Source organism: Triticum aestivum, chromosome 6B, assembly GCF_018294505.1.
Source record: "Triticum aestivum cultivar Chinese Spring chromosome 6B, IWGSC CS RefSeq v2.1, whole genome shotgun sequence".
NCBI classification, from domain to species: Eukaryota; Viridiplantae; Streptophyta; class Magnoliopsida; order Poales; family Poaceae; genus Triticum; species Triticum aestivum.
This window is the reverse complement of record NC_057810.1, coordinates 2,506,849-2,530,564: the sequence shown is the minus strand read 5'-3', so window position 1 is coordinate 2,530,564 and position 23,716 is coordinate 2,506,849. Positions and strand designations below refer to the sequence as shown.

The window sequence follows — 23,716 nt, the reverse complement described above, 5'->3', positions numbered from 1 at the left end:
TGTGCTTGAAGATCCATTTGCCGTGATGAGGTTGGCGCCGGGGGGACGCGGCACCAGTTTCCCACGTGCGGTTGCGGACCAGGGCGTCGTACTCGTCGCGCATGGCGGCGAGCCACCGGGGATCGCGAACCGCAACGCGGACAGAGGCAGGAACCGGTGAGAGGGCCGGCGAGGTGTCGACGGCAGCTGCGTCGAAGTACTTCGGGTTGGGACGGAAGATGTCGCGTTGCGCGCGCGTCACTAGCCTGGAGCGAACCGCGGGCGCCAGATATGATGCAGCAGCAACGGGCGAGGTCGACGGCGATCTCGAGGAGCTCGCGCGGGAGCCAGAGCCCATTTTTGATGTGGCGGGGGCGCGCTGTCGTGGATGCCGCCCGGAGAGGATCGGACGGTGGAGTTTGAAGGGAGGCTCGGCGCGCCAACAGATAAGGACGCAGAGCCGCCCGATCCCGATCTGGTGGTGGTAGGTGGACGGAGTGGCGCCGCACGTGAAGGGAGCGGGGCGACCGCGTCAGGGGACGGGGGCAGAACGCGCGCACCCGATGAGCTAGCCACGAGCGAGACCTGCAAAACGGTGGCCGAAGGAGCGGGTGGTGGTGGGGAAGGGACCGAAGGAGGGGAGGGTGTGGCGAAGGGGAAGATGTGTTCATGGAACACGACGTGGCGCGAAGTGATCACGCGGCGAGAGACAGGGTCAAAAAAGCGGTAGCCACGATGGTCAGGCGGGTAGCCGAGAAACACACAAGCGGCGAAGAGAGTGTCTAGTTTGTGGCGAGAGGTGGCGGTGAGGTTGCGATAGCAGAGGCACCCGAACACGCGGAGCTGAGCATAGTCGGGCGGCACGCCAAGCAGGAGCTCGTGCGGGGACTGCGGCTTGTTGGTGTGGCAAGGACGGCGGTTGAGGAGGAAGGTGGAGGTGCTGAGGGCTTCAGCCCAGAAGCGAGCGGGCATGGATGCGTGCATCAGCAGAGCACGCACGCCGTCGTTGAGAGTGCGCAGAGCACGCTCCGCTTTGCCATTCTGCTGACTGGTGTATGGACAGTTGAGGCGAAAATGTGTGCCATGACGAGCAAGAAGCGAGCGGATGGCAGAGTTATCGAACTCGCGTCCGTTGTCGGTCTGCAGCGCAAGGATCGGCAGCTGAAACTGCGTCTGAACGTAAGCAAAAAACTCAAGCAGAATTTGAGAAACTTCAGACTTGTGCTTGACAGGGAAAGACCAGATATAATGCGTGTAATCATCTAGTATGATCAGATAAAACTGATAACCAGAGATGCTTACAACAGGGGAGGTCCATACATCAAGGTGCAACAACTGAAAAGGAAACAAACTACGGCTAGCAGAAGACTGAAATGGGAGACGAGCGTGCTTTCCCACACGGCACGCATGGCAGACATGAGGCGCAGACTTGCTGAACTCGAGAGGAAGGGCACCGAGCGACGCACGGCCGGGGTGCCCAAGTCGTTGATGCCAGACATCGGTGGTGACGACGCCGGCGAACCGCCATGAGGAGGGAGGCGAGGGCTGTCCAACGGGGTAGAGATCGCCGTCGGAGTTACATCGGAGGATCACCGCCTTGGTTCGAATGTCCTTGACAGAGAAACCAAAAATGTCAAACTCAACTGAAACTGGATTGTCACGACATAACTGACGGACGGAAAGGAGATTTTTTATGAGAGAGGGACAGACAAGAACATTGCGGAGCTGGATAGGCGAGGTGCCGGAGATGAGGGAGCCACTCCCTACATGTGTGATCGGCAGGCACTCACCGCTCCCAACAATGACCCGAGAATCAGAGAGGTAAGGTTGGGCAGAAAGAAGATTACCAGATGAGGAGCTCATGTGGGAGGCGGCGCCAGAGTCGAGGTACCACTCTGGCGTGGATCCGGACGTCGAAGGCCCAGCGGTGGCGCTGTGAAGCGCAGCCTGCAGCGCCGCCATGTCCCAGGCTGGGGACGGCGAGGAGGATGGGCCGGCACCAGGGTGCCCGTAGCTGGGGTAGGCGTGGCCGGCCGGAGCACCGGGCGTGCCATACCCGTGCGGGGGGAACGCAGGCGAAGCCGGCACGACGACCATGGCCTGTTGGTGAGGCATGCCGGGGCGCGGTCCGAGGACGTCAGAGCCCGGTGCGCGCCAGGGCATCGGCCAGGCCTGGACGAGGCCAGTCCGGGAGTTGGCACCAGGGGCGGGGGCGGGGAGGGAGGCTGGCCGCGGCGAAGGAGGTGTTGGAGAAGCCGGGACCGTGCCAGAGCCGTTCCCTCGACCGCGGCGCCGGCTGCGCCCGCGCCCACGAGTGTTGTCGTTGGTGAGCACGGGGACAGGGGTCGGAGCAGCGCGCCCGGCGAGCATGGCGTGCGCGGTCTGCAGACGTGCGGTCTGCTCGGCCCGGAGCTCCTCCAGAAGGAAGAAGGAGCGCACCTGGAGGAAGGACGGGAGGGGCAGCTGCGACGTGATGTGGGGGGTCACGGCATGAAACTGACGGTTGAGCCCCCGGAGCAGGTGGAAGACCTGGCTCGTGTCCGTCACGGGCTGGCCGAGATCGCGCAGCTGATCGGTGAACGCCTTGAGCTTGGTGCAGTACTGCATCACGGTCAGGTCGCCCTGAACGAGCGCATGATACTCGGCATCGATGTACACGGCACGGGCGAGTTGGTTGTCGCGGAAGATGCCGTCGACGGCACCCCAGACGGCGAGCGTGGTGTCCTCCAGAAGGAAGAAGGAGCGCACCTGGAGGAAGGACGGGAGGGGCAGCTGCGACGTGATGTGGGGGGTCACGGCATGAAACTGACGGTTGAGCCCCCGGAGCAGGTGGAAGACCTGGCTCGTGTCCGTCACGGGCTGGCCGAGATCGCGCAGCTGATCGGTGAACGCCTTGAGCTTGGTGCAGTACTGCATCACGGTCAGGTCGCCCTGAACGAGCGCATGATACTCGGCATCGATGTACACGGCACGGGCGAGTTGGTTGTCGTGGAAGATGCCGTCGACGGCACCCCAGACGGCGAGCGTGGTGTCGTCGGCTGCATCACAGCGTCGAGGAGCTCCAGCGAGATGGTGGAGTAGAGCCAGTGGATGACGACGTGATCAGCCATCAGCCACTCAGGGACGTCGAGGCGGGGAACGGCCTCGTGGTCGACGTGATCGCGGAGGCCGAACATGCCGATGACCGTGTCGAAGTGCCGGCGCCACTAGGAATAGTTCCCGGAGAGGAGGTCGAGCGTGACGGGGACGTGACGCCGGATGTCGACGGTCTGAAGGATCGACGATGGGAGAGGGGAGGCAGTTGCGACAGCCGGCGCGACAGCCGCGGGCGGTGCGGGCAGAGTCGGAGCGGACGGCGCAACAGGGGCCGGAGGCGCGACGGGAACCGCACCAGAGCCAGCAAGGGGTGCGGCGGCCAGGGGCACGGCGTTGGAGACGTCGCCGGCGCCGGCACCTTCCATGGCAGCGGAAGCGGGAGCAGAATCGGGGGTATCTGATACCATGTTAAGGGAGAAGATCGAGATTAGCGAGAACACACACCACGCATTCTCATTGATCGTGTAGGGGGTATATGTACAGCTTAGCGCTACCTGCCTACAGAGTGGAGATCATGGGGTGGAGAAACTACCCGTCGTGCGCCACGATCTGGCTGCACGAGCCGGTGCGCGTCGTGTACGCGGTGACTATACAGAGTGCGTACACGACGGTATTCTACTGCCTAACACAAATGTGCAAAATATATTCATTAAGATTTGCAAAGAATAACAATTATTTTTTACTTTGAATCACATCCTACAAGATTTCATTCAAGGTGTTGTTTCATAACAATGTACACCCCTGACTCTGTCTCAAAAAATCCTAATGTGCACATACAGTTGAGCTGATCCGATGGATTCATGGCTAAAAATAATTGTTAGCATAGAGCTGTCAAGATCACATCAATTGTTTACATGCACTTTCTGCTCTTGTGCTTCTTCTAGGGAAAGAAGCAACTGCAGAAAGCAAAAAACAGAAAGGCAAATCAGATATCCCGTCATTGCTGAATTGTGATGGTTGCTCCGTTCCACTGTACTTTAGATACAGTTGATTCTCAGTAGAACATGAACTTTCAAACTTGATCCGCAAGCAGAGTTTGATGTCCGCAGGCAGCAGCATCCTTTAAGTTGGGAACATGTACTAACAGAACAACTGAAGTGCAGTAAGGCACAAGCAGCATCAGCACAAGCATCATTCCTTATCAATTCCATCAACAAGTGATGTTATGCGACGACAGTTTCGGTCCGACAAAATTATGATAGATCAGAGGCAGTGTCAGACTGCATTATCTTTAGTTGGGCTGTTCGTACAAGTTTGGTTTGGATTGCATAGTGGCTTTTCAATAGAAATTGCACCGGAAATCATCATGCACCACACAGCTGTTACATTCCTTTACGTCGACAACAGGCAAATTGTCTAGGGTGCGTGTCAGTGGCACCTTTAACACTAGTAATACATGCACATTCCTTTGCAGCAGTGAACATTTTTAAATTCATGAGTATGTTATTTATCCTTAACATATTTTATGAAATTGATTAACACACTTTAAGATTCAATAAACATGTTTTTAAATTCTGTTTTTAAAATTCTTGAATACTTTTCAAATCATGATCATGTATTTAAAACGCGGTAGACACTATTTAGACTTATGAATGCTTTTAAGATTTCAACAAAAACAATTCTCATGAACACGTTTAAAATACTTTTAAAACATAAGCATTTTTTTAATTTTAGAAAATAAATTTGAATTTATAAATTTCCAGAAAAAGAGAGAGGTGCATACACAGTCAAATGTTATATATATTTACTCAAACCATGGCCGTGCAAAAATGGCTGCTTGTACATACATACTATTAACAAGATGATACCTCTCGCGTTGCTGTGGAAATTAGACAAAACATCAAAATGGCTGCTTGTTCATTCCCTCTGAATACACGTCCAACAGAGAACCACAGATATAGCATCTCTCAGCCCTTCCACATATATTACAGCAACAACTCAGTCCATCCCCCAAATAATTCAGTATCCTGTGGTTTTCATCCAAATGTTTGACCAGTCGCAACTGCGTTTTGTATACCACAATGGTAATAGTCTTTGCTGACCAAGGTATGGTCGACATTATCCGTGGAAAACTCTTCATGATTTTGATTGTCATTGCCAATTTACATGCCGTGTTGCTGCTGGTTGAATTAATGGTGACGCATATATATATGGAAAAGACCACATCATTTTTGGGAAATGAAAAAATAGAGATGTAGACAATACTGGAATATTAGCACTGCAGTTGCAGCACGCACACGGCAAGCAAGCATGCACGACCGACCGTATATGTTACCATACCGTACTGTATACATACTGGGTGGAAGTAAATGTTTTTCGTAGCAACTTTTTTTTTGGAAATAATGGGTGACATTTCGTTGTTGCAATTTTTTTCCTGGTAGACAAGCACTGTCCCGGTGGAAATAATTAGAAAATCTTTTTTTTTTGCGAAGAGGTATAAAATCCTTTATTAGCGAGTCAAGTCGGCAGTCTTGCAGATTTTTCACTTGACATCGACTCTGCGTTTTTATGTGGCCATAGGCGAGTCATGTTAATTAGCGTTAGCAACGACCATCACATCTTATTGGAATACTGGCCCTGGAATTTCCTAGCTACATTTACTATCTTGATTGACACAACAGACGACTCGTACCCGGGGTCGCCTTTATACAGTCTACAAATTGCGCCAAACCAAACACCGAACCCCCATCACCAGCACCAACTCCAGACGGACCAGCCTACTGGCGCACCGCAACGATGAGCAAGGTACTCATCGCCATGTCTTTTGTGCTGATGCTCTCGGCATCTACGCCGCAAGCATCAGCCGCAGTCCTTGGAGCCGCCGGAGGGATCCTGCGGGTCCCTTCTAGTGACTCCTTGGCTCACTGCATCCCAAGGTGCGGGGACGTCGACATCCCCTATCCCTTCGGTATAGGACCCGGCTGCTTCCGTCAAGGCTTCGAGCTCACCTGCAACCACTCCACCTACAATCCCAGGCTCTTTTTAGGCAGCAGCACTATCCAGGTCACTGACATTGACATATACTCCGGCGTAGTATGGACCCCTATAATCTACAACCTTACAACGAGTCTAGGTACAAATACGTACGACATCATATGGAAGGTCCCTGCTAAAGGTATTACTCTCACTAGTGATAATACTTTGTACGTAGCTGGTTGTGATTTGGACGTCACCTTGTTCAAGTATGGTACAAGAAACATGGTTGGTTCTTGTATGACTAGATGCGCCGGCAGGAAGGCACCGACTGGAGGGCCTTGTTATGGAAAGGGCTGCTGCCTCATCCCCTTTGCAAGTGACCTGCCAGGCTTTCACGCAAATCTTGTCAGCACTAATACTACTGCAACACAATCAGATTGGTTGCACCCTGGCATCATGGCGTTGGTGTCAAGTAATCCATATTCTTACAGAGATAATACAACCGACCTTTTCTCTAGTTGGACAAATGCAAGCATAATTGATGACGCGTCGCTTAGAGTTGCCATCATGGACCAACCAAGCTGTGTAAGTGCACAACTGAAGAACGAAAGCTATGCATGTAGCAATGATAGCAGCTGTCGGGGTTCCTCATACGGTGGTTACCAATGTGACTGCTCTTCTTATGGCGGAGGCAACCCTTACATTTTAGATGGATGCATGCGACAAGAAGGTGCTTCCTTCCCTACTTTTTTCACCAAAGGAGTTAAAATTCCCTTCTATTTATCCTTCATCCTCTTGTTCTTACTTTTTGTGTCTATCTATTGTGGAGCAGATTATAAGTCCAAGCCCAAAGAACACTGTCCTGCATCATGTGGACGCATTACTATTCCCTTCCCCTTTGGGCTCGAAGAAGGGTGCTTTGCCAACAAAAAATTTCATCTGAATTGTACATCTGGTAATCTCACAGTTTCGTTCTCAGAAAATGTACAATATCACGTGACTAATGTATCCGTGGAAGATGGGACTCTGACTGTTAGCAACATGGTGAACGGAAATCATGCGAAAGAGTGGATATTAATCCAGACCGACGAAGGATATGTAGAAGAGACACCTGTGGAAGCTCAATTTGATTTCTCTATGGAATTCGATCACTTTGTTATAAAGTGGGCGGTTGCCAATTTAACATGTCAAACAGCTATGCAGAAGAACACTACATATGCATGCCGCAGTTCCCAGAGCAACTGCCTAAACGTCACCCACGGGGAAATATTTATGGGCTATCGTTGCAACTGCTCGTCAGGCTTTCAAGGAAATCCGTACGTCCAGGATGGCTGCAAAGGTCTGATCCTCCTCATCACCCATCATTGTGCACTAATGTTTTTTTTTGCGGGGGGCACTAATGTTTTTCTCATAGCTACAAATGTTCAAAAAATCTATCGATATATCTAAAAATTATATACTAAAAGCACAATATGGAATAAAATTAGCAAGACTGTTAAAAACCCCCACAAATAAGTATAACACTAATTTGCCGATCACAACAGTTAGATCCACATGTGAGATATAGTGGGTCACGTCTCACATGACCCTACCTCCGGAGTCGCTCCTACAGGCGACCGGGAGGAGAAACCTACCGCCACTGCCAGGGAACCCTCCTCCCTCTCCCCACACCCTCGCTAGCGGCTGAGAGTGCGGACTGGACAAGCCCAGTCTGCACAGGCGGCGACGGGGTCTTCTTCATCCCCTCACACATGCCAGATTTGACGGGACGGGTGCTGCACTGGCTGACGAGCGTGGCGACACGAGGCGTGGAGAGCGGTCGGCAATTGTCCTGGCGCCGGTGAAACGTGGTGGTGGTGCTCTCTCTCGAATGGTCCGATCTTGAGCGCAGCGGTGGTCTGGTCAGCATCCTTGGCCTTCGCTTCTATGGCAACCAGGATGTGCACTTCGGCTGGCAGCCCAGCTTTGCGATGGCCGGTGGTGGCAGTCGTGCTTCTAGCAAGCGTCCAGATCACATCACGACGTGATTTTTAACCGTCCTGCGGCGTATGGAGGGGGCGGTGAGGAGTGCTAGATGCCCTCTACCGGTCGTTCCAACTGATGCGTTCGTTTTCACGGCGTGGTTCGCACGGATCTAGCATGCGGCGGGGTCAGGATCGTGCGATTGCCCGTCAAAACCATGTCGACCTCGGTCATGGTGGAAGATGGCAGTGACTTTGGTTTCGTCACCTTGTCGAAGGCCTCGACGGTTTCAGCCATCGCCCACTCTGTTCGGTAGCTCCGGAGGAAACTCGAGATCCGGGATTCCCGAGTCGGACAATGGCGGGGCCTTCGAGGCCGTCCTCCCTCCGGAGGGCATCATCTTGGAGCTGGTGCTGGCTAGCGGGGACAAGAGGAGGAGTGGTGTTCCTTCTTCCACTGCTAATTCTAGAGCGTGTTCATGCGATGCATGTTGAGGGTCTGCTAGACCGGTTGATGCCCTCGGCTTGCCGGCGGGCGGCTTAGTGAGGCCACCGGATTAGATGGTTTGTGTTGACACGTGGTCACGTCACATTATGAAGCTTGTACGTATAGTAATTATGGTTGCAAGGATGGTGGCTTTGGGTTTATCAATGTACTTCTTTGTCGGGATTCTCGTGAATGTATGCATGGATCGACGCAGAGACCGAGGTCATCCTCCTTTTCAAAAAACAAAATTGTTAGATCCACCTAAAATGATCACACCCGTTATATTTTCATAATCTTATCTAAACATATTGCATCCTATATTAATAATTTACATAAACAGATAGTAACCATTAGATCTACATTCCGTTAAATATGCATAGTACTACACCTAATCAAATCTGTTAGATCTTCATAGTACTACACCTAGTCATACCTACACAAATCACATAAGTTGGATCTTCATAGCTGTATCTAATCATATCTTAATAGCTGTATCTAATCACATAAGTTGGATCTCCGTATCTAAAAAATCATAGCCAATAGATCATCATAATTACACTTATACAGATCCTGCACAACTGGTTTTACATTCACGTGTTATTTATTAATTGAACTATAAATGAAAAACTCATGTTACGCCTGCTTTCAATCATGGTAGTCCTTACCACATCACCAATGCTAATTGAACACAATTGACAAATATTCGATTGGATCCCTATAAAAAAATATAGCCAATGGAAAAATTCATCTATGTACATAGTTAGTACTATCAAAAGCATACACAATATTTCAAGGGTGTTATGTAAAGGAAAATGGTTGGGTGTGTCATAGGCACCAATAATATGCATTTACGGGGAGTACATAAAAGCCCGTTGATTACCAGAACCGAAGGCTTGAAGATGTACTTTTTATATATATAAAGATGAATCTCATCTTTAGTCGATGTCCTTGCGGCTCAACGACTGATTGGATAAATATATTATTAACAAGAATCATAAACATTAGATTTTTTGTAAATAACATTCCAGCCCTTGTTTCTTCTATTAGCAACATAATCATATATTTATCTATAAAATAAAGGTCCAAGATATACCTCTAGAATTTTATCAATGTATAAAATGAAATGTATTATACAATAAAGGAGGTAAATATGAGTAAAAAATCTACTTGAGATAAAATAAATAATTAACAGCTTCGACAAGCTAACGATGAGGGCATGAGGCACTCGCGAATGCGAGGGCCACCTTATTAGTTGATGAAAACATCACGCAAACCTAAAGCAGTATCAATCGATGCATATTTCGAGATCATACCTAAATCTGAGAATGGTTTCATACTTAAACCATACTTGAACCATACCCATCATGTCTCTCTCAAAACCATACTTGAACCATACCCGTTTAATGCCATTTTCAGCCCAACCAAAACTAAACCCTCTATTTTTTTCCACCCAAACCAATTTAAACCCAATACATAACTGTGGGTTTAAACCAAATACATAACTATGGGTTTGCTTCAATGTGTATATGATTGCACAAATCGACATGTCAAGAAGCAAATGACATAGAAAAGGCATAAGTGCATCTACAATAGTTTGGGAAAAAGTTATCGTTGAGATACGGTCAACACACAGCAAGTGTCAAAAAGATAATGCCCACGACTGAAAAGCTCACTGACAAGTGTATTAAAACAATTGCTTAGCTAAAGCACAAGCAAACACATTCGATTTGGGTGTGGTGTTTCCCCATAATACAAAATTACATAGTGCATCGCAGCATGTACACGGATCAAAGATACTTGTTGTTGATGCGTCGTTGCTTATTGCACATAACCAATGCCCAGAAACCGGTTTGGACCCATAGTTTATAGCCGCTAATAACCAAACTGTTTAAGCCCATAACCAACTATACTCAAATTGGTTTCTTCATATACCCAAACCAAAACCAAACTAAAAAAGATTCAGCCCAATAAAACCTGTACCAATCAAACCCAAAGCAAGAACCGAACCGTTTCACCCAGTTTTTTAATAACCATTCTCAGTTTTAATCATACCAGACTAATCTAGCATTTTTAGCAAGTAGTAATACATTCTCTACCGGTCTAACCAATGAAAGTTTTCTACAGATATCGATGAATGCGCACTATCAAACTACTGCAATGGGACATGTCAAAATTTTCCTGGAGGCTACCATTGCACGGGTTGCTCTCATGGAGAAGAGTTTAATCTAATAAAAAAGCAGTGTGTTACATCAACAAAGGAACACAATCTTCTTTTGGGTAAGTCCTACTTCCTCCGTTTACTGATATAAGATGTTCTACCTTTTTCTGAATTAGATGTATATAGATGTGCTTTCGTGTGTCAGTTCACTCATTTTTGTTCGTATCCACACTGAAGAATCAAAACTAGAAGGGACAGAGGGATTGGTGGAATCGTTTGATGTATTGCTTGAGCCTCATGGGCATATATATATAGGAGTATGATCAAGTTGGAGTACAAAACAAGGCATGACAAATCCTAGTCTATCTTATGTTTCCTTACGAATCAGTATACTCAACATCCCCCGCAGTCACAATGGTAGCGACGCAGACGGTGAGACTGTAGAAGAATCCAAAGGTAAGACGACGGACACACCCACAGTCGTAACGGTCAACGCATCGCAGAAGTCGTGGCTGGAGTGGAAACCGACGAGGTTGCTCAAGCAAGGCGGTATCCCTTTGTGCCGTTTGTCAAAGTAGTCGAGAGCGTAGGGTGGTGTAGCCGTGGTCGAGGTAGCTGTGCAAAGAATGCCGTGGTCGATGTTGAGTCGGGGTAGCCGGTGTCGAGGAAGTCGCCGCGGGCGCAAGGAGGCGCCGAGTTAGCATGGGGGCAGTGGTGTCGAAGGAGGGGTGCGCCGGGAAGAAGAAGTTGTTGATGACGCATCGCGGCGGGGTTTGCCAAGCCCGAGGACACGTCATAGATGAAGGAACGCACCGGTGTTGCCAGCACCGGGCATGCGTGGACGGACGAAGGAGAAGTTGACGAAGCGCCACAGCAGGCTTGCTAGACCCGGGGACACGTCATGGACAAAGACACTCATCGGTGTTGCCAGCACCGCGCATGCATAGACGAGGGACCTGCACGAGCTGTGCGCAATATCGAGGAGTCGGAGGACCAGCAGAGAAGAAGACTCAAGGACGGTTGTGGCGCCAATCAACGCAGGGCCGATGTCTCCAACAGTGGTCGGAGTACACGAAATGGTTGGGGTATATGACGACGATGCTGGCGTTGGGCTGGTGCGGGACGAAGACGAAGGGGGTGGACGGGTGGTGGTGGCGGTGGCCGAAGAAGAGCGGTAGTGGCGGCAGCTAAGTTACGAGTACGGCGGTGGTGCTCGAAGTAGGCGAGGAGAACCCAACAGCGTGACAAAGATCGGAGCGGATGGTGGCGTTCATGCGCCAAGGGAGGCAGCGCGGCGCATAACACGGGAAGTCAACGCGCGGGGACGGCGGTGGACCGCGGGCCGCAGCGCCATGGCCTGAAGGGGCGACGCGACGGCAGCAGGCGGGTCGAGGCAATAACGGAAGACCTCGGGGCGGCGGCAGGGACCGCGTATCGCGGCACTACGGCCCAAAGGGGCGACACATCGGCGACGCATGAGTCGATGCAGCCGCGACGAGAACCACGGGGCGGCGGCGTTGAGGCCCGTCCGGGGCGACGCACTGATCTCGGGGACGATCTTCACGGGACCTGTGGAGGCGCGAGCAGCCGACGGGCCAGGTCGTTCGCGGGGCGTAGATGAGGCGGATCATGGCGGCGAGCAGGTGACCAAGCACATCGCGCGCGAGGTCGGGGATGCCGCTCGGGAAGGCAGGGTGGCGGCGGTGTCCGAGATGAAGACGGCGATGCCGGACGGCGTGGGACGTCGTGCGACCGGCACTCGGGCTGCCAAAGCAGCGCCGACGCCCAGGCAGCGAGGCCCGAGCAACCAACGTAGCAGCGGCGCCCGAGCTAAGATAGTTGACAAGCCTGACGCCGCCTGGGACGAGGCCGGCAAGGTAGAACGCAGGGCCGACGTGTAGACACGACGGTGGTGGGTGGCGTGGATCGATGGGCGGGCCGTCGCGTGTACAACGACTATGATGGGTGGCTGCATGGCACGAGGCCGCCGGGTTTGGCAATGCAGGTGTACTGGTCGGAGAGGGCGGTGACGGCTGGCGTAGATCGATGAGCGGGCCGATGCACGGACGACCAAAAATAAAACGCCGATCAAAGCGGCCGGCGAGAGAGAGAAAATCATGTCGGTCGGTGAAGAAGCCGGTCGGTCGCGCCAGTGTCCGAGTAGAGGCGCACGGGGATCGACGGCAGTGGCGGGCGACCCAAACCGATCAAGCATTGATCGGAATACCAAAACGAAAACGCCGATCAAAGCGACCGGCGAGAGAGAGAGAATCCGGAGCAAGGGCTCAGGAAAAAGACTCTTTAGAGCAGCCGGTCAACACGACCGGCAGACAAACCCTATGTATGGGCGGTGCGGCCCCGGCGGCGGTCATGGAGGCCGACGAGGCCGACCGCCCCGGGGGCGATGCGCGGGTGGAAGCATCGGGCAGCGGCTAGGGTTTGGATTGGTTTGGCTGATACAATGTTAGAAGGGAGAGAGGGATTGGTGGAATCGTTCATTGTATTTCTTGAGCCTCATGCGTATATATATAGAAGTGCAATGATCAAATTGGAGTACAAGAAAAGGCAAAACAAATCCTAGTCTATCTTATGTTTCCTAAGGAATCAATATACTCAACAAAAACCATCTTATAATAGTGAATGGTGGGAGTACGTAGCTAGAAAAATATCCTCATTACAATTAAAATTAACCAATTATGAAGTGACTCACAGAGCGATGATTAAATGTAGGTATCGCAATTGGAACTGGATGTGGCCTAGGCTCCATACTTATTGCAGTTTGTGTATTCGTATTCACCAACAAGTGGAAGAACGGCATCCAGAAGAGAATCCGGCGAGCACACTTCAAGAAAAATCAAGGCCTACTCTTGGAGCAGCTTATCTCAGATGAAAGCGCCACAAACAAAACAAAGATATTCTCCTTAGAGGAACTAGAGAAGGCAACCAACAACTTCGATGCCACTCGTGTTCTTGGTCGTGGTGGACACGGTACAGTTTATAAAGGTATTCTATCTGACCAACGGGTGGTGGCTATTAAAAAATCCAAAATTGTCGAGCAAACTGAGATAGACCAGTTTATCAATGAGGTTGCTATCTTGTCTCAAATCATTCATCGCAATGTCGTAAAGCTATTTGGTTGTTGCCTCGAATCTGAGGTGCCTTTGCTGGTTTACGAGTTCATATCTAATGGTACGCTGCACGACCTTCTTCATATTGATGTTAGTGTTGAATGCTTGCTGTCTTGGGATGACCGCGTTAGGATTGCGGTAGAAGCAGCAGGTGCACTTGCTTATCTACACTCTGCTGCTGCAATACCAATTTTCCATAGAGATGTGAAATCTTCAAACATACTGTTGGATAGCAGCTTCGCTACAAAGGTTTCCGACTTTGGTGCTTCAAGGTCACTTTCACTTGATGAGACTCATGTGGTGACTATTGTCCAAGGAACATTCGGTTACCTAGATCCAGAGTATTACCATACTGGGGAGCTAACTGAAAAGAGTGATGTGTACAGTTTTGGAGTAATTCTTGTGGAACTTTTGATAAGAAAAAGGCCAATTTTTATCAACGATCGAGGTGCAAAACAAAACTTGTCCCATTATTTCGTTGAAGGATTGCAAGAGGGATCTATCATGGAAATAATGGATCCTCAGGTTGTGAGAGAGGCAAATCCGGAAGAGATTGATGATATTTGCTCACTTGCTGAAGCATGCTTGAGACTGAAAGGAAGAGACAGACCTACTATGAAAGAAGTAGATATGAGGTTGCAATTCCTGAGAACTAAGAGGCTAAGAAAATGCAAAATTCTACCAGCTAGTGATGAAGAGATTGAGCCTTTTTTATGCCCAAAGGTTGGTAATTCTGATGCACCAATGAATGCTGTCAATGCTGGTAATTCAACATCAAAAGGCACATCTAGTTGCTACAGTCTCGAGCAAGAACTTTCATTGTCGGTCACATGGCCACGCTAAGTACATATGTGCAATAATACAATCCCGTCCTTCCTAGTATTCATTTGAATTACCATTTATTTTCTGTGTATTTATGTTATGTTACACAGTTCACTTTAAATGAGATTATGTCATGTAGTTTCGGTTTTGTATATTAGCAAAATTTATTAGTAGCTCATGTCAATTGTGTACAATTATTTTACAATTATTTGTGACAAATATGCTTGCAATGAATAACTTAAGTTACATCATAGTACTTGAGTTGCGGTGGTGGAGAAAAACATATTTCTGTTGGCTTCCTTGGTTAATGCTCCAATAAGATCTGACTGATGCCCAATATAGAGATAGTTCGTTGTATTTCTTATATTAACACTGTAAATGACTTCGAAGTCAGAACATGGGGTGTCCTCGGACGTCTCTCATCATGTACACGTGTCCGCTTAGACACAGTTCCCGGTCCTCGTTGTCACATGGCAAGATCTGGGTTCTACTGCCTAGAGCGAGTGGGCAATGTGTGGTATATTGTCGTTAGGTATGGCATCTTCTGTAATCTTGTTCGGGTTTGAGTTGGTAGCTTTTGATGCTCAAGGAAATGTCGATTTTCTTTTTGGCCTGCTTGTATGAGAGTTCCAACACCACCTTTTTATTGGTTTAGTCGTTTCGAGGAATAAAAAGGACTGATTCCATATGTTGAAGCTACAGAAATTCTGTGCAGCTGCTGAACAAATGCCATATATACCAGGATGCTAACAGCCTTTGCAAATGAAGATATGGTGACATTCTCCATGGAAAATTCAGCATGATTTCAATGGCTATCGTTAATTTGTCATGTTGCTGCTGATCGACATTCTCCAATTCACCAGCCAGTGCTAGTGAATTAATGTTGACGCGTCTGGAAAAGTCTGCATCTTGGTTTGGGATCTAGTCATTTATTTCCATGTCGTCGAGAAGAGCGCAATGTTTCTGGGAGATGAAAGTGAAGGGACATAAATATCGATTGTTGGAATTTATTCACCAGCCAGTGCTAGTGAATCAAGCAAGCATCGTGCAGCTCCCCAGATCTCGCGTGTTCTCGTGCAGCTAGCCCGCGTTGCCACGCTCGCCCTCCACCTGTGCCGCCTCGTGTCATCCTCCGCGTTGTACTCGCCGGCAACGCGTCTTTCTGTTGTCTCCGGCTGGCGGCAGCTCGTAGCAGTGGTTGTAGGAAAACACCAATGGTTGCCGCTTTGCGCCCGTGTGGTTGTAGCTTGTGCTGGACACGGTGATAGCATTCTCCAACGGAAAGCGTCAATGGTGATAGCTAGCTCCATGAGCACAGTTGTAGCAGCGCCGAATCCAGTCACCGGCACTGCCGCGAATGGTGGTAACAATCCATGTCGCCGTAGTAGCTTCCTGGAAGACGGTTGCATCTTTTTCTCCGGCCACCGGTTCTTGCAGCACCACGGGCTGCAGCTCCCTTCAAAACCATTGAAGCTTTTTTTTAAATACAGTTGTACCTTTTTTTTTCCTCTGATCGCCGGCCGCTGCTCGCCGTCATGCTCCAATCCAACAACAAACATTTGCTGGTTCCAGCAAACGTTCTCGCCGATTGCATAAAAAAAAGTCGTCAGTTCCAGCACCTTGGCGACTTCTTGCCACCATGGATGTACCAATTCCGATCGCTGGTTCTAGCAAATCTGGTTGCTGGTTACAGAAAAACAACATGCCGCTGTCGGTTGCTCTTGTCGGCTGTAGCAAAAAAGATGGCCTGTTCCAACTTCCGTTGTGGTTGGTTGTAGCTCCCATCCTGGCCGGCTGGAGCACTCGCCGTGAGCAGCTTTTAGCACCCCCTGGCTGGGTTCCAGCGCCAGATATGGCCGAATCCGATGCTTGTTGTGGCAGGGACTTGGCCAGTCGGTCGGCTTAAAAGGTTTTCCTTTTTGACATGTTCTGGGCGTGGCGGACGGAAGCACGAACATTACCTTGGTCACCATTGCCAGCTTGCACTGTGGGCACGTCACTTTGGCCTCCATGATGGAGGTGGCTCAGACGTCCAGGACCCTCAGCAGGCGTACATCTGCAACCTGGCCAGTGCGACGACGTGGACGACCCTGGCCACAACCACTAATGCAGAACCGGGTAATAGCACCGGTTCATAAGGCTCTTTAGTGCCGGTTCTGTAACCGACACTAAAGGGTGGAGACTAAAGTTCCCTTTTTTAGTACTGGTTCTGCACGAACCGCCATTAAAGGGCCACCACGTGGCATATGCCAGCACCGGGGGTGGGGAGCCCACCAAACGGTGCTAAAAGGTTTGGGAGTTTTGGGTTCATGATTTCTTTTTCCTTTAATTTTGTGTTTTTCATTTAATTCTTTTTCGTTTGCTGGGGTTTTACGATACTACATATTATACACGTTATGCATATATATAAATAGAATTTCTCGTCCCCTCGTCCCCCGTGCGGAACCCTAGATCGCCGCCGCCGCTCCCCTTCCTCGCCTTCCTTCTCCCTCGCCGTAGCCAGGTGACGCCGCCCGGCAAAGCCGGCGCGTGCGTCGGCGTCGGCGGGGCTCCCTCCCCCCGCGCGAGGCTCCTGTGCGGCACGGGACGGCCGGCCCTCGCGGCGGCGCTCGGCTCGGGGCAGGTGGGCCGCCATCGGATCTGGGCGGGGCTCCCCTGCTTGGTGGCGCTGCGGCGCTGGCGGCGGCGTGGTCTGCGTAGGGCGGCGAGCGCACGGGCTGCTCCTCATCCCGATCTGATGGCGCCGCGGTGGGGCCGGCGCTCGGGCATGCGGCGGGGTACGTGAGTGTGGTCGGCACACGTCTTTCTCCCCGTTCTGATGGCTTCGGCAAGCGGTGGCGGGCGGTGGGATCTCGGCAGCGCTCCGGTGTGTGCAGGCGGCGGCGGTCCCTGTGCGCGGTCGGCGGCTTTGTCTCTGACACGGACGGCGCGCGGGATGGCGTGGCCCAACGTGGCCGGCGATATGGATGCGGTGGTGCCAGCGGCTCGCTGCTATGCCGGTACTCCTGGGTCTGCCTGGTGGTGCTGGTGGTGACGGTGGCCCTGACACGAGAGTTGGATCCCTTCGAACTGATCTGGGTGAAAACTTGCCTTCGGCTACTGCTAAGGCCGGCGGTGGTGGTGCTATCTGCGTTGTTTCCTTCGTGAGGGCATCGCCGTGGAGAAGTTCAAGGCCACTCTCTGCTACTTCCGGGGGAAACCCAGATCGGATGATCGGATGACGGCGGCGCTCTGGTGTCGTTCCTCCCTTCGGGGAGTCATTCTTGGAGGTACACACGTGACCGAGGGACCAGAGGACGGATTCTTTGGTGGAGCGGTGCTTCATCCCACACACTGATGGCGACGGATCCTGACGGCATGGCACAGTGCAGATTCGGAGTTCGTTGTGGGAGGATGGACTCGCGCAGGAGGACGACGCTGTCGGGCGTCGTGATGTCGTCGATGGCAGAGAGACCTGGCACGGTACATGCAACAGTGCAGCTCTGAAGATGGTTGGTGGCAGGTGGCTGCGGCGGCCTCATACCGGCAGGCGTCCTGGTTGAGGAGAGCGCCGGACTGGTTGATGCCCCATACCCGGCAGGCGTCCTCGTTGGGACCTCAGGTCTTAGATGTTTAGGTTTGACTGCGATGTCTGTTTGGTATTAGGCATAGACTATCCGCGCCCCTTCATCAATTGGATAGGTGTGGGGACAATTGTTGCTTAGACGGTGGCTTTAGTCTTGCTGTTGTATGGCTTTGTAAGGTCTTGTGAGAATAATTAATAAAGTGGCCGTATGCATCGTCCAGATGCAGAGGCCGGAGGTCATCCTCCTTTTCTAAAAAAAATAGAATTTCTCGTAGAACCGATCATATATACCTTCGGAGCCAATGGCATTTGCCTTGGTGCCTTCGAAGCACGATGATAATTGGGAGTGGTTCATGGGGGCGGTAGCGGGTAATGGTATTCTCCTTTGAGATCTATGACCTGGTCGAGCAGAAATCCCGCTATTTTCCTCTTGAAGTGCTCGTATGCGCTCCTTTGGTAGGAGCGTCTCCAGCACCTCATTGAACTGTTAGGAAGGAGATCAATATGCATGTGTATTAGTTGTGTGACTAAATATTGATAATGATGAAAAAATTATGAATAGTGTTCTAGCAAACGTACCCATAGCTGTCTATCAGATTTGGTCCTTTCAGATGCCATCATGTGGATGTTCTCGCAAACATATTATGCACACACTTCAGTCCCCGGCGCCTGCTTCAGGGCCCTTACGAGAATAAAATTTAATCAGGTAATAATTAATCAAGCATGATAATTAATGGTATTGAAACAAGAATTAAAGAGGTGGTAGTTAGCTAGTACCACTTAATTACTTACCTTGGGTCGAAACCAATACAACCTTTTTCGCCATTGGCCTCGAGTTATGCTGATGAACTTTTCCCAAGCCCTGCCCGCCGGCAAAGAAAATGAATAAAGAAGTTATTAAAGAGTTGATATCAGGAAATGGCGAACTAAAGAGGCTGACATATAATTAGTAATGATTGAAATTACCTGTCGACTATCCCCTTCAAGATTGAGTGGTCACTTTGTTTTTTAAGTAGTGAGTCCAGTACTTCAACTCTTCCTTCTTCAACTTTAATGATTAACAAGATCCAGTGGTAACTGCATGCGCACACGTTTGCATGTCTTAATTAAGCGGGCAGGTGCATAACACTCATCAACTACCCTAAACCCTATACACTTAATTATTAACATCTACCTAGCTAGTAAGTAAAAACAGAATTTGTATTACAAGACAGTGTGACACACATGAAGTTGTAAGGAAGTAGTATATCTTCATTGGTATTAAGGCGCTTCAAGAACTCTAGCATGTTTTTCTCTACATCTGTTTTATACCATTTCAATTTCCATGTGTCTTCATTAATAGTATTTGGGTCAATGAACCCAATGACATAGTGTCTACCTTTTTTCATTTCATACAACTTCATCCTGAATAATACTAGAGAAACGAATATAGTCAGGATAACTACAGATAATGATCGATCAATGAGCACTACAACTAGCTTGAGACTTAAATTATAGAAAGAAATCACTTACATACAATAGCAACTAACGAGAGATTTGTCGAGTGCTTCTTGATTGAATAACTGAAAAAGTTCTGAATACTCAACAGGCAGAGCTAGCTTATGGAAGTAATGCTCTTCCTTGACGTTCATCATGAGGGACTCTTGATTGGAACTCTTGATAATTTTCATGTACCAATCATGCAATTCATACATTCTCGTTGGGAGGTTCTTAACCTCCTCAGGCTCGACCAAAGGTTCGTCGTGGACATATTTCCGTTTTATGTCCTCCTCTCTAATCGGAGACATGGGCTCAATCTCGAGGAGTTGTCCAACAGTGATACCGAGCATTTCACCCTGCCTTCTATGCTCGTCCGTTATTACCAGCTGACCGGCGCCGGTACTCTCATGTGTTGGTACAACAAGCGGGGGGGTCGATTGCACCACCTGTTCTCCCAGATGGTGAACGGCTTTCCCGCATTTTTGCCAGCTGCTTGGCTCGAGCTCGAGCTCGACTCCTTCTTTTTTCGTGCTCGATGTGCCTTCCTGATTTGGCGCTCATAGTCTGAGTCAACAGGATTGGGAGCTGGTGCTTTACCCATACGAATAAGGTGGTCAATCTTATCCTCAGGCACTTTCTCCCTTGGTGCCGGTGGCGGTTTGGTCCAGAATGGGCGCCCACTTGGGCCTTCACTATGGCTTCATTTTGCTCGTCGGTCATGTCGTAAGGCCTCTGCGGAAGAGGCGTGAGGCTTGAACCATATCGAAATCGCTTTCCTCCGCCTGTACGTCCTGTACTCCCTCGACTTGCACCGCTACGCAACATAGCTGCGGCGGCTCTCTTCCGCGATTGCTGAGGCAGCGGAGACGGCTGACGCGGTGTTGGACTTGGAGGAGGAGTAGCCTGACGCGTTGGCGGACTTGAAGCAGGAGGAGTGCCCTGACGCTGAGGAGTGGCATGACTTGTTGGTGGACTTGGAGGAGGAGGAGTGCCCTGAAGCATTGGCTGAGTTGAAGCAGTAGGAGTGGCATGACGCTGTGCTGGACATGGAGTAGCGGGAGTCTGCTGACGCGGTGGAGGACTTCGAGGAGGAGTCGGCTGACGAGGTGTCAGTGGCCTTCGAAAGATGATGCAATCTTTTCTCCATAGGACCTCGTCACCTCCAGGAATGTCACGGTCTAGCCCCGAATATTGGTCCACCACCTCATCAACCACGACACGAGCATTTGCAAAGAAACCCTCAGGAGTCTGTTATTACACTCAGATCCAGCACATCACTAGACGACCTTTGGATCTCATATCGAAGGTTGAAAAGCTCTGAGCACCTAAGCTTAGGTGCTCGGGTAGCACATGATATTTTTCAGGTGCAGTGGTATTGTAGTACTACACAACTTCCCGAAATATTACCAGGGTAGTTCCTGCACCCGCCCAGTCAATCCCTACTACCAAGTTCACATCCATCCTCGTAAGTAGCTAGTTAAGGCCGTGTTCTTCTACCAGCTGTTCAGGATGCTCTAGAATGAACCATATTTCTATTAGGACAAATTGCTAGGGCTGTAAAAATGCACCATTTTCTCTATGCTGACAACTGAGTTGCTATGTGTTCTACTGCGCAATACCAGAATTTGACCTCTTTATATGCATTTGTCAAATATATTTTCCTCAAATATGGTTGCACTAGAAAATAAATGCTAACAGAAACATATGTTAAATAAATATATCAAATTAATTATAACCAATATTTACTCTGTTAACAAACATTCTGACTAGCCAATATATACTCTGTTATCGAAAACTTTATCTCTACGGCAAATAAATGTTGACAGTAAGGATTATTTCAACACACTAGCCCCAGAACTTGTGGTCATAATTAATTGGTACATACCGTCATAGCTGATATCCTTCTGCATATATATTGAGCTAGCTGTGTGCTCTGCTCGGATGTACGGCCATGATTGAATATGAATAGATTGAAAGTATTGCGCAAGAAAAAGCACCTATCTACCCGTGTCGATGATTTCCTATTTCCTATTTTTGTAATATTTAATATCACTAACAACCACAAAAAGTGAGTACCAATCAACGAAGCTGATATGAGCTGTTACTGGCTATATTATGGTTTGACGTGTAATTAATGCGTGTTACACGTGAATGAGCTGTTGCTATCTTGCTATGCAGTTGGAAAATGAAAAAACAACAGCTACGTGAGCCCTATGCTATCTTGCTATGCTGTATATAGAGCTACTTCCTCGGTTCCAAAATAGATGACTCAATTTTGTACTAACTTTAATATAAAGTTAGGTCATCTATTTTGGAACGGAGGGAGTAACTGCGCGCTCTGCTTGGCTGCATAATTAAGATCATCCCATCACCAAGCAGCATAACATAAGGAGCAATGGCGCTACCTTGTCCGCAGCTGATCGTGCTCGAGACCGCCGTCGTAGCACCCTTGCCGGCGGGGGTGCTGGAGACCTCTCTCCCGCTAACCTTTCTGGACATCATCTGGCTCAACTCCCCACCGGTGGAGCGCCTCTTCTTCTACCGACTCAGCCCCTGCAACCGCGGCCATGTCCTCTCCAACCTTAAGACATCACTTTCCCAAGCTCTCCACGCCTTCTACCCGCTCGCCGGCCGCCTCCGCCTCACACCTGGCACCACAGACCGCTACGAACTGCACTACTGTCCTGGCGACGGTGTCGCCTTCACCGTCACCGAGTACGACGTCGATGTTGATGAGCTGGTGGTGGACGGCCCGAGGGAGGTCGCCAAGATCTTACCGCTTGTGCCAACTCTCGGGCTGCTGAGGGAGCCCTGCTAGCCCTGCAGGCCACTGTTCTGCGCGGCGGCCTCGCCGTCGGCATGGTCCTGCACCATGCCGCCTGTGATGGGGCATCCTCCACGCGCTTTCTCCACACCTGGGCGGAAGCTGCAGCCGGCACGGCCGCGATGCAGCTGCAGCCAACCCCTGTCGTCAACAGAAGTCTCATCAAGGACCCAAGCGGCTTCTACGACGTCTGCATGAGAGCCGCGACCGCGAGCACCGGCGAGTGGGAGTTTGCGAAGATGTCCGACGACAAGCTCCTCGCCACCTTCACGCTGTCCAAGCAAGACATACAGCGCATCAAAGAAGTCGTGTTGGTTGCCGCCGGCGAGGCGCGAGAACCGCCGCCGCGCTGCACCTCGCTGGTTGCCACCTTGGGCTTTATCTGGTCATGCTACCAGCGAGCTAAGGATGATGACGAAGCAATCCGTGGCGGCAACACCACCTACATCGCCATTCCTGTTAACCACCGCTCCCGGATGAAGCCCGATCCTATCCCAAATGAGTACTTTGGTAACTGCATTGGCCCCGCCATGCAGGGCGCGCCCAAGGCACAACTCCTGGCTGCCGGCGCCAGCGGCCTCCTGGTTGCGTGTACTGCGGTGGCTGCAGCTATTGAGGAAGCCGTGTCCAGCGGCACGAGGTCACCAGAGTTGTGGGGGGAGAACATAAGAGAGGCCGTCATGAGTGGTGGCGGTTTGCTGAGCACCGCCGGATCGCCGAGGTTCCGAGTCTATGATGTTGACTTCGGGTTCGGGAGGCCGGCCAAGGTGGAGATCGTGTCTGTGGCTAGGACCGGTGCAATGGCGGTGGCGGAGAGCCGCGGGAGAAACGCCGGCGATGGCTTGGAGGTCGGCATTTCTCTGCGTCCAGATGGCATGCGGAGGTTCCAAAAGTGCTTCGATGATGCCGTTGCATGGCTTCATCACCATGAAATAAGCTAGTGATGTACAAGTTTTGTGCAATATCCTTCTCATGCAAGCATACCTAATTATATTTCACACTTCCTATCACGAATGATGTATTGTACTCCTGATCATGAATAATACACATATTCATATCTATTATATACTTATAAAACAAGAGTCAAGCAAGTCATCACGTTCGTCCACACAGATTACAGTATCTTGACCGTAAATTATAGATATTAACGGTTGTGATTTAAAAGAAGTAGCGTTACACGTAAATATGTCAAAACGTCCACACAGATTAAATTTTCTTGACCATAAATTATAGATATTAACTGTTGTGATTTAAAAGAAGTAGCGTTACATGTAAATATGTCAAATATAAATAGTTTGACA

At 50.0% G+C, this 23,716-nt stretch overlaps 1 protein-coding gene and 1 pseudogene across 1 annotated transcript; both read left to right on the top strand.

The window, feature by feature from the left end:
- The first annotated feature begins 5,811 nt into the window (after positions 1 to 5,811).
- LOC123135293 (wall-associated receptor kinase 3-like) lies at positions 5,812 to 14,568 on the top strand. The gene is made up of 5 exons (XM_044554344.1): positions 5,812 to 6,721; positions 6,824 to 7,035; positions 7,075 to 7,330; positions 10,564 to 10,716; positions 13,328 to 14,568. Exons 1-5 carry the CDS (start codon positions 5,812 to 5,814, stop codon positions 14,566 to 14,568), a joined length of 2,772 nt encoding a protein of 923 aa, XP_044410279.1.
- A 7,418-nt stretch (positions 14,569 to 21,986) lies between these two features.
- LOC123135292 (coumaroyl-CoA:anthocyanidin 3-O-glucoside-6''-O-coumaroyltransferase 2-like) lies at positions 21,987 to 23,356 on the top strand (annotated as a pseudogene).
- Positions 23,357 to 23,716: the final 360 nt, after the last annotated feature.

Coding starts and splice junctions, on each gene's coding strand:
- LOC123135293 (XM_044554344.1), top strand. CDS start 5,812: ATGAGCAAGGTACTCATCGCCATGTCTTTTGTGCTGATGCTCTCGGCA. Junction 7,036..7,074: donor CTCTGACTGTTAGCAACATG/GTGAACGGAAAT, acceptor ATATTAATCCAG/ACCGACGAAGGATATGTAGA. Junction 7,331..10,563: donor CGTCCAGGATGGCTGCAAAG/GTCTGATCCTCC, acceptor AGTTTTCTACAG/ATATCGATGAATGCGCACTA.